At 47.0% G+C, this 16,541-nt stretch overlaps 2 protein-coding genes across 5 annotated transcripts in view; one reads left to right on the forward strand and one right to left on the reverse strand.

The window, feature by feature from the left end:
* Window positions 1–16,541, forward strand: part of FAM114A1 (family with sequence similarity 114 member A1) — a 40,526-nt gene that overhangs the window by 22,359 nt on the left and 1,626 nt on the right. For all 4 annotated transcript variants that reach the window (XM_044298199.1, XM_044298214.1, XM_044298205.1 and 1 more), the window contains exons 7-13: window positions 440–592; window positions 673–796; window positions 2,081–2,166; window positions 6,258–6,425; window positions 6,993–7,132; window positions 8,076–8,148; window positions 8,910–8,963. In XM_044298199.1, the coding sequence (XP_044154134.1) occupies window positions 440–592; window positions 673–796; window positions 2,081–2,166; window positions 6,258–6,425; window positions 6,993–7,132; window positions 8,076–8,148; window positions 8,910–8,963 (798 nt within the window). The remainder of the gene's footprint in view (window positions 1–439; window positions 593–672; window positions 797–2,080; window positions 2,167–6,257; window positions 6,426–6,992; window positions 7,133–8,075; window positions 8,149–8,909; window positions 8,964–16,541) is intronic.
* Window positions 623–16,541, reverse strand: part of TMEM156 (transmembrane protein 156) — a 100,797-nt gene continuing 84,878 nt past the window's right edge. Inside the window, exon 7 of the mRNA XM_044298245.1 lies at window positions 623–693. Coding sequence (XP_044154180.1) covers window positions 641–693 — 53 coding nt within the window. The 3' untranslated portion in view covers window positions 623–640. The remainder of the gene's footprint in view (window positions 694–16,541) is intronic.

Raw genomic sequence — 16,541 nt, forward strand, 5'->3', positions numbered from 1 at the left:
CTAAAAATTACTCAAACTATGCCCCCCGACATGCTTTGCCGGAGAACCGGCTTCTTCAGGGGAGCGGGCAGAATACCTTCCAAGTGTCATAGCAAAGGGTCTGAATACTTGCAAAATTTTTGTTTGTCCTTTTTCATAAATTTGCAAACATTTCTAAAATTCTGTTTTCACTTTCTCATATAGGTTACTGAGTGCATAATGATGGGGGACAACTTAATTTTATTTTAATTTAGCACAAGGTGAAGGAATCTGAAGATGCACTGTATATTCACAAATAGTGTATAGCAAGACTTGAAAACACAATTCTTGCAAGTGATGATCTACTGTTGTGCATTATAAGCAGAGATAGCCCGGCACTTGTGAGTGCGGTATCCTAAGTGAACACTGATAATACAGTACAGTGTGTATGGAAGTTAACAAACTTGTGTTGTCAATGCAGATGCTGAGGGAAGCTAAAGAAAAAGAGAAGCGGAGGCTTGAAGAGCAAGTGTCAGATGAGAGGACAGCGCACTTTGGTCTGTTATTTGATGAGTACCAGGGACTGTCCCATCTGGAAGCTTTGGAAATACTCTCCAATGAAAGTGAGACAAAGGTAATATACAAAGGAGTTTGGACTTTTTATTGCGGACATTATACAATTTCATATCTGAAGGTCACCAATCTTCACTGCAGGTCCAATCTTATTTATCATCCCTGGAAGGTGAAACATTGGAAACATTAAAAGCAGATCTTATTGCAATCAAGGATATATTTCTTCAGAAGGATTTTGTCAATGAAGAGGAAATCAATGCTAAAGGTAGCCTTACGTTCAGTTGCCTAGTTTTGCTGTAAACTGTTCTACTAAAATATTAAAGATGTTATGTGACATCTGCGTTTTTGCCGGATCTGTCATGCATCAGTAAAAACGCTTTTGTCATGATAATACAACCGTCTGCATCCGTTATGAAAGGATCCGGTTGTATCATCTCTAAAATGGCCAAGACGGATCCGTCTCTAAAACTATTGTAAGTCAATAGGGGACGGATCCGTTTTCTTTTGTGTCAGACAAAATGCATCCGGCACCATTGACTTACATTGTGAGTCATGACGGATCCGTCTGGATCAGTTTCTCAGGACGCACTCAGAAACACTGCTTCCAGCGCTTTTGTGTGCGTCATGGGAATGCAATGAAACGGAACTGAATGCATTCTGGTGCCCTTCGTTCCCTTCAGTTCAGTTTTGTCCCCGTTGACAATGAATGGAGACAAAACTGAAGCGTTTACCCCTATGACGGATCTCAATAGCGGAAAGGGAAAGTGCAGATGTGAAAGTAGCCTAAGGCCAAGTTCAGTTGTTTGGTCAGTTACTTCCATCAGTTATTATGAGCCAAAACCAGGTGCGGGTCAAAAACATAGATCAAGTCTTTACATTATACCTTATCTCTGAGTCGGCTTCACTACTGGTTTTGGCTCATAATAAGTGACGGAAATAACAGACCAAATAACTGAAGTGTGAACTCAGCCTTAGCTGCAAAGTTTCAGCGTTTTCTTTTTGCTCACCAAATTGGAAAAAGATGAGAAAAGTGTGCATGCTCTGTAAGTAGCCACAGCTCAGGCCAGGCTTATCAAAGGGGCCATTAGAATTTATTTAGAAAACTATTTAGAATGTTATCAAGTAATAAAATAAGTCCTACTCGATCAACCCATTCATTTCTATGGGGACGCACGATGTGCGGCCCGGATCCGGCAATGCGGACACGCACTTCCGGGTCTGCAATTCCGATCCCAAAAAAATTGCGGACAAGAATAGGCATTTTCTATTAAGTGCCGACAATGTGCGGTCCGCAAAATGCGGAACGCACATTGCCGGTGTCCGTGTTTTGCGGATCTGTGGTTCTGCAAAACACACACGGATGTGTGAATGGACCCTGAGTGCCAGAAATAGGATCCAGTCCCATCCTGTACAGTCAAAATAGCTTGCTAGTGTAGTTCTCATATAGTAAATATATCTGATGCTAGTGTTATTTTTTATAGTGATATGTGTGTGATTTAATATTTTCATCATTAATTACAATAGTGAATTTCCTCTATTATCTGTACAGGTGAAGAGATTGAAGAGTTTACGAGGATGCTCACCGAATTACTGTTTGAACTGCATGTTGCTGCTACCCCAGACAAGCTCAATAAGGTATTAACTACACTCCAAGGTTTAAAGCAGTTCTCCCATGAGTAATGTAAATAATGCAAATCAGACATCATATAGTACATGATATAACCAGCCCTATACCTCACATGGATCCAGAGATCTCCCTATTCATTGCTGCAATTGCTCTGCCAGATTTATTTCAAGCTGGACGCTTATAGGGCGTGTACTTTCTCAGGGATCATGTCTTTTTTGTCCTGGAGAGAACTGAGCATCTGCCTCCATCTCAGTGAGCAGGACAGAGCGATTAGAAAAAGAGCAAACAGCAGGTGGCGCTATACAGATAGATTTCATTAAATAACTTAGTGGCTATATTAACTTAAGCAACTACAAAAGTATTCAGATCCAGGTGCTGGTTTGAAAACCTTAGAATATTTTTTGTGGGATAACACCTTTAAGTGGACTTTCCATTGTACTGTACCATTTTGATGCAGGTTTTTTTTTTTTTTTTTAGCAGTTTTTAAAGCCAAAATTATGGATGGCATAGACTTCAAAAACTGCATCAAAACAAGTGTAAAGGTGCCCTCATTATAATTTACATGCACGTATGTTACAGTGAGGCCATTCGTTTGTTTTTTTTGTTCCTGAAAGGGGTTGTCCAAGTTGTGTAAGCATCTCTCCAGTGCCCCTAAATGTGATAAAATAATAAAAGAACAGATACTTCCCACCGTTTTCAGAGCTGCTTCCGGCTTCTGTTTACAGGCTGTATATGGCACGTGACCCTTGTGGTTGATTGGCTGCAGCAATCACGTGCCCTAGTCAGCTGACACCAGTGACTGGCTGTAGTGGTCACAAGTCAAATACAGCTTCTTGATGCTGCAGCCTGTAAACGGAAACATATCGATGGGACATGCCATAAATGGCAGGTGTTGTCACTTCCATGACCTTCCCCTGTCTCCAGAATAGAGCCCCTAATGTGAATGGAGCTCACACCGTGCTTTTGTTGCATACTGTACGGTTCATTCAGTCAGCTCTCAGCTATTTTCAGAAGTCCCCTAGCAGTGAATGGACAGTGGTCTCCATTTACTTTGGGGCCCCAATCTGGAGATAGGAGTGGGTCTGATATTTATGGCATATCCTTTTGATATGCCATCAATGTCCCAGATGGGAATACCCCTTTAAAGTAACTTTTTCCTGGTTTCTTATTCCTTATAAGGCCTCATGCACAAAGCAAATACAGAGATGTACTACTCATTATGTGTTTACTTAAAGGGGTTTTACCATCACAGACAATGGGGGCATATTGTTAGGATATGCCCTCATTGTCTGAAAAATGCGGGTTCCACCTCTGGGACCCGCACCTACACGGAGAATGGAGTGGGGAAACTAGTGGAGGGAGCACTGCGCATGTGCAGCCACCCTCCATTCATTTCTATGGGGCCGCTGAAAATAGCAAAGTGCTGGCTATTTCCGTCGGCCCCATAGAAATAAATCGGAGTTTGCGCCGCTCATGCGCGGTGCACTCCCATTTACTTGTATGGGAGCAGCGCTTGGTGGTGGCCAGACACCGGGGTCCTCCAGCCATGACTCTCCCCGCTTCGTTCTCGTTGTCCACCTCTCGGACCCGCACCTATCATTTACATGAAAATCCAATTTAAAGTCAGGTCCAGTTACAAACTACAATGAAATCTCTTTGAGGTGACCACCCAGACCTCCATTGGAAAGTGCTCCTCTGAAAGAGGTGTTTTTTATATATATATATATATATATATATATATATATATATATATACAGGTCCTTCTAAAAAAATTAGCATATTGTGATAAAGTTCATTATTTTCTGTAATGTACTGATAAACATTAGACTTTCATATATTTTAGATTCATTACACACCAACTGAAGTAGTTCAAGCCTTTTATTGTTTTAATATTGATGATTTTGGCATACAGCTCATGAAAACCCAAATTTCCTATCTCAAAAAATTAGCATATTTCATCTAACCAATAAAAGAAAAGTGTTTTTAATACAAAAAAAGTCACCTTTCAAATAATTATGTTCAGTTATGCACTCAATACTTGGTCGGGAATCCTTTTGCAGAAATGACTGCTTCAATGCGGCGTGGCATGGAGGCAATCAGCCTGTGGCACTGCTGAGGTGTTATGGAGGCCCAGGATGCTTCGATAGCGGCCTTAAGCTCATCCAGAGTGTTGGGTCTTGCGTCTCTCAACTTTCTCTTCCCAATATCCCACAGATTCTCTATGGGGTTCAGGTCAGGAGAGTTGGCAGGCCAATTGAGCACAGTAATACCATGGTCAGTAAACCATTTACCAGTGGTTTTGGCACTGTGAGCAGGTGCCAGGTCGTGCTGAAAAATGAAATCTTCATCTCCATAAAGCTTTTCAGCAGATGGAAGCATGAAGTGCTCCAAAATCTCCTGATAGCTAGCTGCATTGACCCTGCCCTTGATAAAACACAGTGGACCAACACCAGCAGCTGACATGGCACCCCAGACCATCACTGACTTTGGGTACTTGACACTGGACTTCAGGCATTTTGGCATTTCCCTCTCCCCAGTCTTCCTTCAGACTCTGGCACCTTGATTTCCGAATGACATGCAAAATTTACTTGTACTTTGGACCACTGAGCAACAGTTCAATGCTGCTTCTCTGTAGCCCAGGTCAGGCGCTTCTGCCTCTGTTTCTGGTTCAAAAGTGGCTTGACCTGGGGAATGCGGCACCTGTAGCCCATTTCCTGCACACGCCTGTACACGGTGGCTCTGGATGTTTCTACTCCAGACTCAGTCCACTGCTTCCGCAGGTCCCCCAAGGTCTGGAATCGGTCCTTCTCCACAATCTTCCTCAGGGTCCGGTCACCTCTTCTCGTTGTGCAGCGTTTTCTGCCACACTTTTTCCTTCCCACAGACTTCCCACTTAGGTGCCTTGATACAGCACTCTGGGAACAGCCTATTCGTTCAGAAATTTCTTTCTGTGTCTTACCTTCTTGCTTGAGGGTGTCAATGATGGCCTTCTGGACAGCAGTCAGGTCGGCAGTCTTACCCATGATTGCGGTTTTGAGTAATGAACCAGGCTGGGAGTTTTTAAAAGCCTCAGGAATCTTTTGCAGGTGTTTAGAGTTAATTAGTTGATTCAGATGATTAGGTTAATAACTCGTTTAGAGAACCTTTTCATGATATGCTAATTTTTTGAGATAGGAATTTGGGGTTTTCATGAGCTGTATGCCAAAATCATCAATATTAAAACAATAAAAGGCTTGAACTACTTCAGTTGGTGTGTAATGAATCTAAAATATATGAAAGTCTAATGTTTATCAGTACATTACAGAAAATAATGAACTTTATCACAATATGCTAATTTTTTGAGAAGGACCTGTATATATATATATATATATATAGAGAGAGAGAATAAATGAACTCCGCGGCACATCCAAGTCGTGAAGAAGTAAAAGAAATTTTAATCACCAAGCATGCGACGTTTCAATCCTCTCGATGGGTCATTGCTTGAGAAAAATCTCATTGAGAGGATTGAAACGTCGCATGCTTGGTGATTAAAATTTCTTTTACTTCTTCACGACTTGGATGTGCCGCGGAGTTCATTTATTCTATATCGTTTGGAGGTGGATCGCCGACTCAGCCGCTGGCACTCCGTCCGTACTATTCAGATAGTGGTGCTGCCCACATTCCTTGGGGTATATATATATATATATATATATATGTTTCACTGCATATTGTTTAAAAAAAAAAAGCTCTGTACTATATCATGTTCTGCAGGCGCTGGAACAGAACCGTACTACACATGCTGCAGCTGCTGCAGAATGTTTTTGTAAATGATGATATCGTAATGGGTCAGTTCCTATCAGTAAGATGGACCTTCCTACAAATCTGATCTGTCCGAAACTACTTCTCAGTACCATTCATCTCTGTATAACATCTGGTTCTGATATTAGAAGGTGACCTGTTTAGCTGAGAGGCATCACACGGCGCACAATTCACAAGCTTGACCACATGGTGCCTTTTGGCCAGTCACCCTGAGAGGTGATGTAGCTACCACATTATGTAGATAGCAAGCGGTATGTGAAAAAGGGTTGTAATTGCAGTCTTTTCTATGCATCATATTTAGGCAATGAAGAAGGCTCATGACTGGTTGTCAGAAGAGCACCTGTACTCAGAAGAACAGTCAGAGAAGATGGCCATCAATGTTCAGGAGGTAGAAGAAGTAGTGAAGGATAGCCCAAGTGAGGCCAGTGAAGAAGGCAAAGCTGAGGTTAAGAAGGAGCTCAGCTCTGAAGTAAGTTTATCATGTACCTGTCTTATTTTCTTCAATGGAATCAAAATATTCTAGTTTTATGAGAACTGTAGAGAGCCAGAATAAATCACCTGTGGTGATGGATGACACTGTATGGCATCCGCTTAACGTACACATCCTGTATCTACATCAAACGTGGGAGAAAAACGTACAAAAACAGCCTAACTTTACACCAGTCTTGGGCTGGCCCTGCCCCTACCTCTAAGCCCCACTTCTTTTCTCACCACTTTGCAAAGTGGCAACAAGTACAAAAATTCTCAAACAATGTGACATGCGTCATAATTTGTGACTTTTTTGCGCCACAATTGTGGCATCAAATCTTTGAGAAATCTGGGTCAGCAAGTTATTTTTGCAGAACCCAAAAGTCAAAGTGTGCTGTATTTTCTGTGTTCATCTAAATTTGGTTCAGAAGAACCATGGGTGTCCATGTAAATGATGTTAAGATGCTTATTACAAAATATGCAAAATTTAAAAAGTAAGACATTTTTCATTTATATGATTTGTCAAATAATATGAAAATGATATTGATTTCTTGCTCATTTCTTCCAGGATATATACATGAGATCTGTTGAAAATCTGGCAGAAATTACAGCACGCTGCATCGAGCAGCTACATAAGGTGGCGGAGCTCATACTACATGGACAAGATGTGGAAAAACCAGTGAAAGACCAAGCTATTGTCTTAGCCAAGTGAGTATGCAATGCTATACAACTTCTTATATTCATTAGTATTGTTCCATTAATGCCATCTTGGGCACCCACATTCATGAAGGCGGTGCAGATGGAGCTTCGGTGTACTGGACCACTGTTTACTTATCAATGAAAGGGATGAAAGCTAAGTACACCAACGTTATTATATATTTTATAAGATATTTACTTGATGCAAATCAGTGCAGCTTCAATGTATTCAGCTCCTCAGATTTTGGAATCCTTAGGCTGGGTCTCCATTAGATGGCTGTAGCCTCGCTCATCCTTGAATTTGTGGGTTAATGGAGGTATTACCTTCAAATTCGACCAGCTATTGGCCACGTAGGATTGGTGAAGTTGCGGTCACCTCGTGGAGATCTAGCCTTATTCCCTTTTTATACTGCAGATTATAAATGAACTTGCCAAGGATGTCACCTGTTTGTTGTGTAGAGACATCTACAACTGTGGTCAGGAAATGATACGTGAGATTGTATTGATTTGCTTACAATCACGTCCTATAACAGGTCTATGGAACCATTGTATTTGGTTGTACGATAGCTGCATGAATTGCGGTCATGTAGCACAAAGCATAGCCATGGCTTCTGTGCAGCCCCAGATCACCCAAAAAAGTATTTTTGGGAGGCTGAAATTGATCTGTTGTCCTGTTGCTTTGCTGCCTGGTGGAAATTAAAAAGCTACATTTTAAAAGATTACTGGTGCTTTGGTTATCTTTACATATTGAAGGTACAACAACCTCTACAGTAACTCTGTAGCCCCAGACTTACATGTGCCATGCTCAGTGAGGGGGTAGCTGAGCCTAGGTCCACCACATGAACAAGAGTACATTGCGCTCCCCAAGCTCTGGCGATGATACATTTCTTAGTTATTTTTATTGGTATAAGGGTGGAGGGCTTTACCTCACATGATTTTTGTTTTAATACTTTAGGCTTACAAGTGCAATGTGTAAAGAAGTGTCCTCCCTGTCAACAAGCTTTTCTGACTCTCTAACCTCTGCTGGGGTAAGTATTCTGGTTGGTAATTATTCTATACCTTATTTATCGCCCTATAAGATGCAGTGGCCCATAAGACGCACCTAGGTTTTAGAGGAGGACAATAAGAAAAAAATGTTTTTCATCAGACCAGCAATCAGACCCCCAATGTTAATCAGACCTCAGCTCACAGCCCCAATCAGACATCAGACCCCAATGTTGATAAGACCCTCAATCAGATCTCAGATCAGACCCCAAAGTGACTTGGGGGGGGGGGGGGTATTGTGTCTTATGGGGGGAAATATGGTATGTATGTGTGTATGTGTGTATATATATATATATATATATATATATATATATATATATATATATATATAGCAAGCAATATCCTAATAAATTACGACCACTTATTGCAGAACACAGTATATGCAGGTGTGCAGACATTTGGCAAAGAGCAGGGAATATGATGAAAACTCTACCTACCTGTACCTCTGGTGGTCTTTTTTTATCTTGACTTGCTGTACATGTGCATGTGACTACTGCAGCCACTCGCTGTCTTCAGCGGTCTCATGCCATACATTGAGGCACAATTGCTGTCAGCAGTAAAATGGTCATGTACAGCATGTCATTACTGCAGGTAAGTAAGCGGAGACCACCGGAGGAGTGTTGTTGGTGCAGCAAGGGATTGAACGGGCACCAAATTTTTGTATATCCCAGACAACCCCTTTAATATGTGTACGGTATTGCAGATACGTACTGGAAGCTAAGATAAATGTATCTCTTCTTTATAGAGCAAGTTGAAGGCCGAAGTATTGAACCCGATGGTCAGCAGTATACAGCTGGAGGTAACATGCTCTACCTTTTTCTCGCCCAGTTTCCTTGGGGGACACAGAAGACCTTGGGTATAGCTCATCTCCATAGGAGGCGTGACACTAAGTGAAAACTGTTAAGCCCCTCCTCCACAGCTATACCCTCAGCCTGGAGAGAGAGACTGCCAGTTTTTAGCTTAGTGTCCAAGGAGGCAAGACACTCCCTGCTACTGCAGGGCTGTTTTCTCCTTGTTTAAATTTTAGATTTTTACTTTTTTCTTTCTTTTTTGTTCCAGATCATCAGGGACAACAGAGACGCACTAGACCTCTCTGTTTCTCCCGGGGTTGAGCTGCGCCAGTGCCGGTCACCGCACTGCTGCCTCCCCCACAGAAGGCAAGGTGGATCAGGGCAGCCTAGCTCCCTTACATCCCGCCAGCGCAAGGGTCGCCCGCACGCCAAGCCCCTCTTCCAGCGTCCTGCCACTACGGTGCCAGTAGCTGAAGGGGCGACCCTGCTGGAATGGACCGAGGGTGAAGACGGCTGTGGTAAGAGAGTGGCTTCTCCAGCCCTACGTCCCCCACCCAATGGTCTCCTGCGTGCCTGACCCCCATACTGGGCCTCTGGACCCTTCCCCTGCTGGACATAGGCTGGCCCCTGGGGTGCCGCTGTGCGGCAATCTGCTCCCCTTTTCTCCTGGCCTCATAGGACATGCTGCTAGTGAGGGGACTATATCCTGACCTCTCCGTCTCTGGGTCCCCCCCTGGCATCTGCGCTTCCCCCCATCTCGCCTAATCACATTGGGCTTACCGGAGGGGCAGGACGCTGCAGTGGAGTAAGGAGGACCCCTTACTCTTCCGGCCGGCGGGGTGGGCTCCCGCGGCCAGCGAGCTGCTATTCCGGCCCTCCTGTCTCTTCTGGCGGCGGGGTGGGCTCCCGCGGCCGGCAAAACCGCATTCCGGCCCCTGTCTTTTCTGGTGGCGGGGTGGGCTCCCGCGACCGGCAATACCGCATTCCGGCCCCTGTCTTTTCCGACCGGCCGGGTGGGCTCCGCGGCCGGCAAAACCGCCACTCCGGGCCCCTGTCTATTTCGGCCGGCGGGGTGGGCTCCCGCGGCCGGCATTGGGCTTGACTGCCCCAGCAGGTGCCGGTCGGCGGGGCTCCGCTAATTGGTCCCAGGCTTCGCGGCCTGCTGGGCCGCAATCCCGACCGGCCCGCGGGGTGGGCTCCCGCGGCCGGTTTGAACCGCCATTCCGCCTCAGGTCCCGGCGGTATGACGGGCCGGACTCCGCAAATTTAGCCCCCGGCTTCGCGGCCTACTAGGCCGCACTTTTCCGGTCTCTGGTGGAGGGGGCGGGAACTTCTCCAGGCGCGATTTTTTTTTTCCCGCCTGGAGGTTCCTCCGCCCTCAGGGGATCGCACGCCGCCCTCCAGGCCGGATCCCTGTTAACCCTTTGGGTGCAGGCCGGCTCCCACAAATGGGTCTGTATAGTTGGCCCCCCTTTTTTTCTCCTGGTCTCTCAGGGCCCCTATATAGTGGCTCCCCTTTAGCCTCAGAAGCTGGGTTTAAATGAAATTAAAAAAATTTTTTTATAATGATGAAATAATTAATAATAGATCATGATTTCTATTGGGCTGCGCAGGACGCTGCAGCCTCATCAGTAATGCTGCATGTCTGCATGACCTCTTTCCACAGGCGGCATGGTGTTGCGCTCCCAGCCTGCGTCGCTGCTAGGGCATTTCCCCTTTTAGGCGGTTTTTTCTTGCCTCTTCCAGGATACGGCGCTGGCCAAGTGCATTCGGACCTTCTGTAGGCAGCATTCATCGTCTCTCCAGTTATGGTGCCTGCCATGTGCATTCCCCCCCCTCCTAGGCGGGCTACTGCACTCTCCCTGGCTGGCCATGTGCATGACCCCCTTCTTAGGCGGAATACTGCACCTTCACCGGATACGGTGCTGGCCATGTGCACGACCCCCTTCCATAAGCGGAACGCTGCACTCTCTGGATTTGCTGCCGGCCATGTGCGGGACCCCCTTCCTGGGCGGAACGCAGCACTCACTGGATTCGCTGCCGGCCATGTGCGTGACCCCCTTCCTGGGCGGAACGCAGCACTCTCAATGGATCTGTTGCCGATCATGTGCATGACCCCCTTTTTTAGGCGGAATACTGCACTCTCACCGGATACGGTACTGGCTATGTGCACGTCCCCCTTCCATTGGCGGAATGCTGCACTCTCGCTGATGTGCTATGTTGTACTTATGTACTATGTTATTGTGCTGCACTCTCACTGGTTTCGCTGCCGGCCATTTCTTAGGCGGTATGCTGCACCCTTGTTGGATTCCCTGCCGGCCTTAGGTATGCCTCCTTCCCTCAGGCAACATACATACATCCCTCTGTCGTTGGTTGTTTCCTCGCAGGTACGTTGCTGGCCACGTGCATGTACCCCATACATGGCAGGGTGCTTGCACTCTCGCTGGATCCGCTGTCGGCCATATGCGTGGCCCCTCTTCCGTAGGCGGTGTACGCACTCTTGCTGGATTCTCTGCCAGCCCGGGGCATGCCTTCCTTCCTCAGACGACATGCACACATCCTTAGTGACTGTGTTTTGTCTCTTGCCGGTACATTGCGGGCCATGTGTATGACTCCCATGCATGGCGGTGTGCTCGCACTCTCCCTGGATGAGATGCTGGCCATGTGCTTTACCCTCCCTTTTTCTGGGCGTTGTGCTACACTCTCACCGGATACATTGCTGGCCATGAGAATGGCCCTCTAACATGGGTGGAACGCTTGCACTTCCATTGGTTACGGTGCTGGCCTTGTGCGTGACCTCCTCTCACTTCAAGGGCAGAATTTGGCACGCTCATGAGATTCACGGCTGTCCTTATATGGCTGTGCTGGACTTGTACATGTCCCCCTTCGTTGGCAGAGTAGTTGCACTCTCGCTGAGTTCAGTGTTGGGTGTTTTATTGCACACTCATTTAATGCTAGGATATCCCTGTGCATGTTCCCCTTTCGCTAGGTGGACCTCCTGCGTTCCTGCTGGTTTATAGGGTAATGTCCTGCTTCTCTGAAGTAGGTACGGCCTTAGGCATCACTCCCTTTTGGGACGGGTCTTTGCACTCTTGCCGACTGCTGTTGGCCAGGTACAATTTCCCCCCTTTCAGGGTGGACTGATTGCGTTCCTTCGCATGCTATGCTAGGTTTGTGCATAACTCCCTTTCAGGTTGCACTTTGCAATTCCGTACATGCTGTGGCACTCTGGGACGAGCCCCCCCTTTTTTCTAGGTGGGTTGGCCTTCTCGCTGCTTACGGGGCTGCTCGTACGTATGCCTCACCTGCTTCCTGCGGCATACCTTTGTTTCTTGGGAGACGATGCTTGCCGCCAGCCTTGCACTCGTCCCTAGGGAGTTCATTCTGTCCTCCTGACCGGACAGGCTCTTTTGCTCTCTGCTGCACCGAGCTGCCAGGGAGTGTTCGTGGGTCCTAGATGCATGCCCATGCGTCCTTCTGCGGCATTACTTCCCTGCGCTAGTGGTCACATGGTCGAGAGTGCTGTTGTCTGCAGCGCCTCTCGAATTCTTCGTTGGCTCTGGCAGGACTGCGGTTCCCTTGCCTGCTGCAATTTCCTCCTCTTCGGATGCAGTGTGGTATGATTCCGTCCTCTTGGCGCCTCTACGCTTCTGTCTGATCTGCTACCGGGTTCGGGCTGCTCTTCTCGGGAAGGTCACCCGACTTCTCTTGGGTGCTGGATTACCCAGGTCCGGGGACCTCCGCCTTGGGTTCTTCAAGGTATTCGCCTTCTGCGAGACGGTGGACCGGGCGTCTCACAGTGTAGCGGGTTCTGCTTTTGAGTCTATGGCTTCCCTGTTGCCCACTCCTCCTCCTTTCGGTTGGAGGGTGTTTTGTCGGCCTCTGTCTCGACGGCCTTATCTCGCCGGCTTTGTTCGGCTCCCGCTCTATACGAATCACTCCGATGTGGCTTCTCGCCAGCCTTCGGAGGCTGTATTTTCACTGTCCTCCCCTCTGGGGAGAGCATGATTGTTCATGTGGATGGTTCCGGTGTTCCTTTTGGCCTCGTACCGTCTCCCTTGTTCACGCTGGCTGTATTAGCTGTGTGCCTATTTACCGAGTCTACCGCGTTCTGTCCCCCCACTGAGTGCAGATTGCGTGGCCCGTTCTAAGACGATGGTCCTGATGTAGACTTGCTTTTCTCGATAACTTGGGGGGACTACCTCGGTCCAGATTGTCCTTTGATCTCCCTCACCGGGACTGTACAACGTGGTTGCATCAGCATGGACTTTAGCCTGCCTTCCCCTGGCGTCTGGCGGATCCTTTGGGTTCTTTCCCTCTGTCCTCTGCTCCTCCACTCGGGTGGATACGGGACAACATTGTTCGAGGGCCGACGGGGCTAGTTTTGTCGACCCTTCTGCCCGTGTTACTGGTCTGCGCCTGATCACATTGGGTTTTTCGCCTGCTTGCCAGGCGACTGTCCACTCCTGGCTGTGTTTCGTCCAGGATCTGTCGTAAGACTTAGGGTTTTTTGTCTGGGGTTCTGTGGGAAGCTGTGCATTCCCCACTCTGAAGTTCTTTCCCCAAGGTTCTGTCTTTTCCTTGAGGTGTCAAGTGTCGGCGCTGTTCTTCCTCTTCCAGCGTTCCCGGCCCTCTGGCCTGCCAAGACCTTCTTCCTCGGAGTGGCTCTTTGGTTCCTCTGTACTGTCCTTCGGTACCGCCCTGGGGACTGTATTCTGAGCTCTCGGCGCTCCAATCTTGTCCTTGGAGCCGTTACAGGAGTTCTCTCCATCCCTTCTGTCCTGTACGGTTGTGTTCCGTATCAGTCGTGTCTCTGACGGGTGCCGGAATGGCCCCTTTTTTTGTTACGAGCTTTCTGTCTTTTCCAGGACAGGGCTGTTCTGCATCCCGTTTCTTCCTTCCTTCTGAAGGTGGTGTTTGCCTTTCGCTTCAACACCTCACCTATTTGGACGTTGTTTGGGCCTTGCCGTTTTTACTTGGAGATCTCCGACTCTTGCAGACGTTCGGCCTCTTGGGTTTCCAGGAGGTCTGTGCATAGGGTTGACAGACTCCAGGGTGGTTTTCCTCCGCTTGATCAGATTGGCTATTGCTGAGGTTACCGCACCTAGGGCAGGATTCTGTCTTTGGTGTCACCGTTCCTTTCACCAGAGCGGTCGGTGCCTCCTGGGCTGGAGGCATTGGGCTTCGGCTGGGCATTTGGGCACGGCGGCCACAGGTCTGCCTTGCACGCCTTACTGAGTTTCTACAGGGTGCATACTCTGACTTTGGCGGATGCTGCCTTACCCCGCCTGGGTTTACAGGCGGCGGTTCATTGATGCCTTTCGGGTGCTTCACCTTGGTGCTGTGGTCCCTCCCCCTTTTGGACTGCTTTTGAACGTCCCAAGGTCTTCTGTGTCCCCCAAGGAAACTGGGCGAGAAAACGAGATTTTTGTATAACTTACCAGTAAAATCTCTTTCTCGCTCTTTCCTTGGGGGACACAGCACCCACCCATTCATTGTTTTTTCTCTGTGCGTTTTCCGAGTTTTTGTTACCCGTTGGGTAGTTGGCTTTTTGGTTCCTTGTTGGTCTTTGCCTTTTCTCACTGCTTGGACACGCAACTGGCAGTCTCTCTCTCCAGGCTGAGGGTATAGCTGTGGAGGAGGGGCTTAACAGTTTTCACTTAGTGTCACGCCTCCTATGGAGATGAGCTATACCCAAGGTCTTCTGTGTCCCCCAAGGAAAGAGCGAGAAAGAGATTTTACTGGTAAGTTATACAAAAATCTCGTTTTTCCAATACTAACCGTTCCATAGACAAATGAAACCACAGTTTACAAGGGTTTTCCCGCTTTATCTGCTTTCCAGAAGATAAGTCCTTAAAGGGAACCTGTCACCAGGAAATTGACAGTTAAATCGGTTTTCATGAGTGATGATCAATCCTCAGGATAGATCCTCAATATCTGATTGCTGGAGGTCTGACTCCCAGCACCTCCACTCCGTCAGTCTCCTTGCAGCTTACCAAGCACAGGCCGTACATTGTTTAGCGCTTGTGCTTGGTATCGCAGGTCAGCACTATTCACTTCAATGGGACTGAGCTGCACCTAGGTCATGTGATCGATGAACGTGATGTCACTGGCCTAGGGCAAGTTGAAAGGAGGCCACAGCGCTCACTGAAATGCCGCAGTCTCTTAAAGCAGCTTGGAGGACACAAGGCAGGAGTATTTTGGCAGGGTGCAAGGTAAGAGTGTGGATGCAGGTATGATGGCCGGCGTACGGTAATGGAGAGAGTTACCAGGTAGTAGTACTTCCAGCGATATCCAGCCACAGTTCAAAGCAAATCACAGTGCAGTTCTTTCTCAATAGCAATATATGGATAGCAGCTACGATGGGAGTTGTGGTATTCCTTCTCTCTCTCTTTCTAAAGTCGCTCTCTCGCTCTCTCGCTCTCCAGAACCTTAAGCATGCAATGAGGTTCTGGATATATGTTCTGTAATTCCCAGGCTAGAGGGGTGCAAAATTAAGATGTGGCTGGCCAAACAGTCTCAAAGTGGGAAAGGGTGCGTTAGCAATGTTCCCTCTCACTGTGGAAAAGTCTACATCAGCCTTAAAGAGAACCTGCCATGACAACATGCAGTGCAATCTGCAGGCAGCATGTTATAGAACAGGAGGAGCTGAGCAGATTGATGTGTAGTTTTGTGGGAAAAGATTCAGTAAAACCTATAATTTATACATTTATATCTCTTCTTCTTTCACTTCCTGTGAATACCTATTGGTACAGGAAGGAGGTGTTACTCACAGCTTTATTTTGTGACCCTAAACGCACTGGAAACAAATAGCGCCCCATAGTTCACAGGAGGTAGAAAGCAGATATATCAATTACAGATTTTACGCAGTCTTTTGCCACAAAACTAGATATCGCTGTGCTCAGCTCCTCCTGCTCTGTAACATGGTGTTTTCAGATTGCATTGCATTTTGTGGTGACAGGACCTCTTTAAATGTGCACATGTAGGAGGAGCAAGCACATGGAGATCCTCTCTCTTTCTCAGCTAAGCAAGGTCATTTAGCAGATCGGACACGTGAATTTTGTGGTAAAAAAAGTCACAAGTCATGGCAACGGAGACTTTTTATGAAACATTTCATGTTTCTCACCACTTTTCACAGTGGTCTATGTTTTCATAAATTTGGTGCGGGCACACAGCCAGGAGTAAAACTGACACAAAACCTCAAATTGTAAATGACCCCCAAATTCTCTACTGATCAGGGGTGGACTCAGGTACATCTCCTGCCAACCTAAAGGGGCTGAGTCAAGGTTGTTAAACCTGGCCTATCCATGCAATAATATTTAGTATGCAAATACAACAAATCAGAAAATTTCAATTAACCAAATAACAATATGACAATTAACCCTTTCAGTTACTCTCTTCTGGGGTAGTTACACATTTCCCTTAAAGTTTGGTTGATGCTATCAGGGTTGCTCCCTTGTGAGTTTCAAATTTACACAACTTGTAACAAATTCATTAAAGTGGTTGTCTGGGTGTTTAATATTGATGAGCTATCCTCAGTAGAGGTGTGACTCACACCCCCAGCGATCAATCCATTGAAGAGGCCG

This window comes from Bufo gargarizans, chromosome 1 (assembly GCF_014858855.1).
Source record: "Bufo gargarizans isolate SCDJY-AF-19 chromosome 1, ASM1485885v1, whole genome shotgun sequence".
Classification (NCBI taxonomy): Eukaryota; Metazoa; Chordata; class Amphibia; order Anura; family Bufonidae; genus Bufo; species Bufo gargarizans.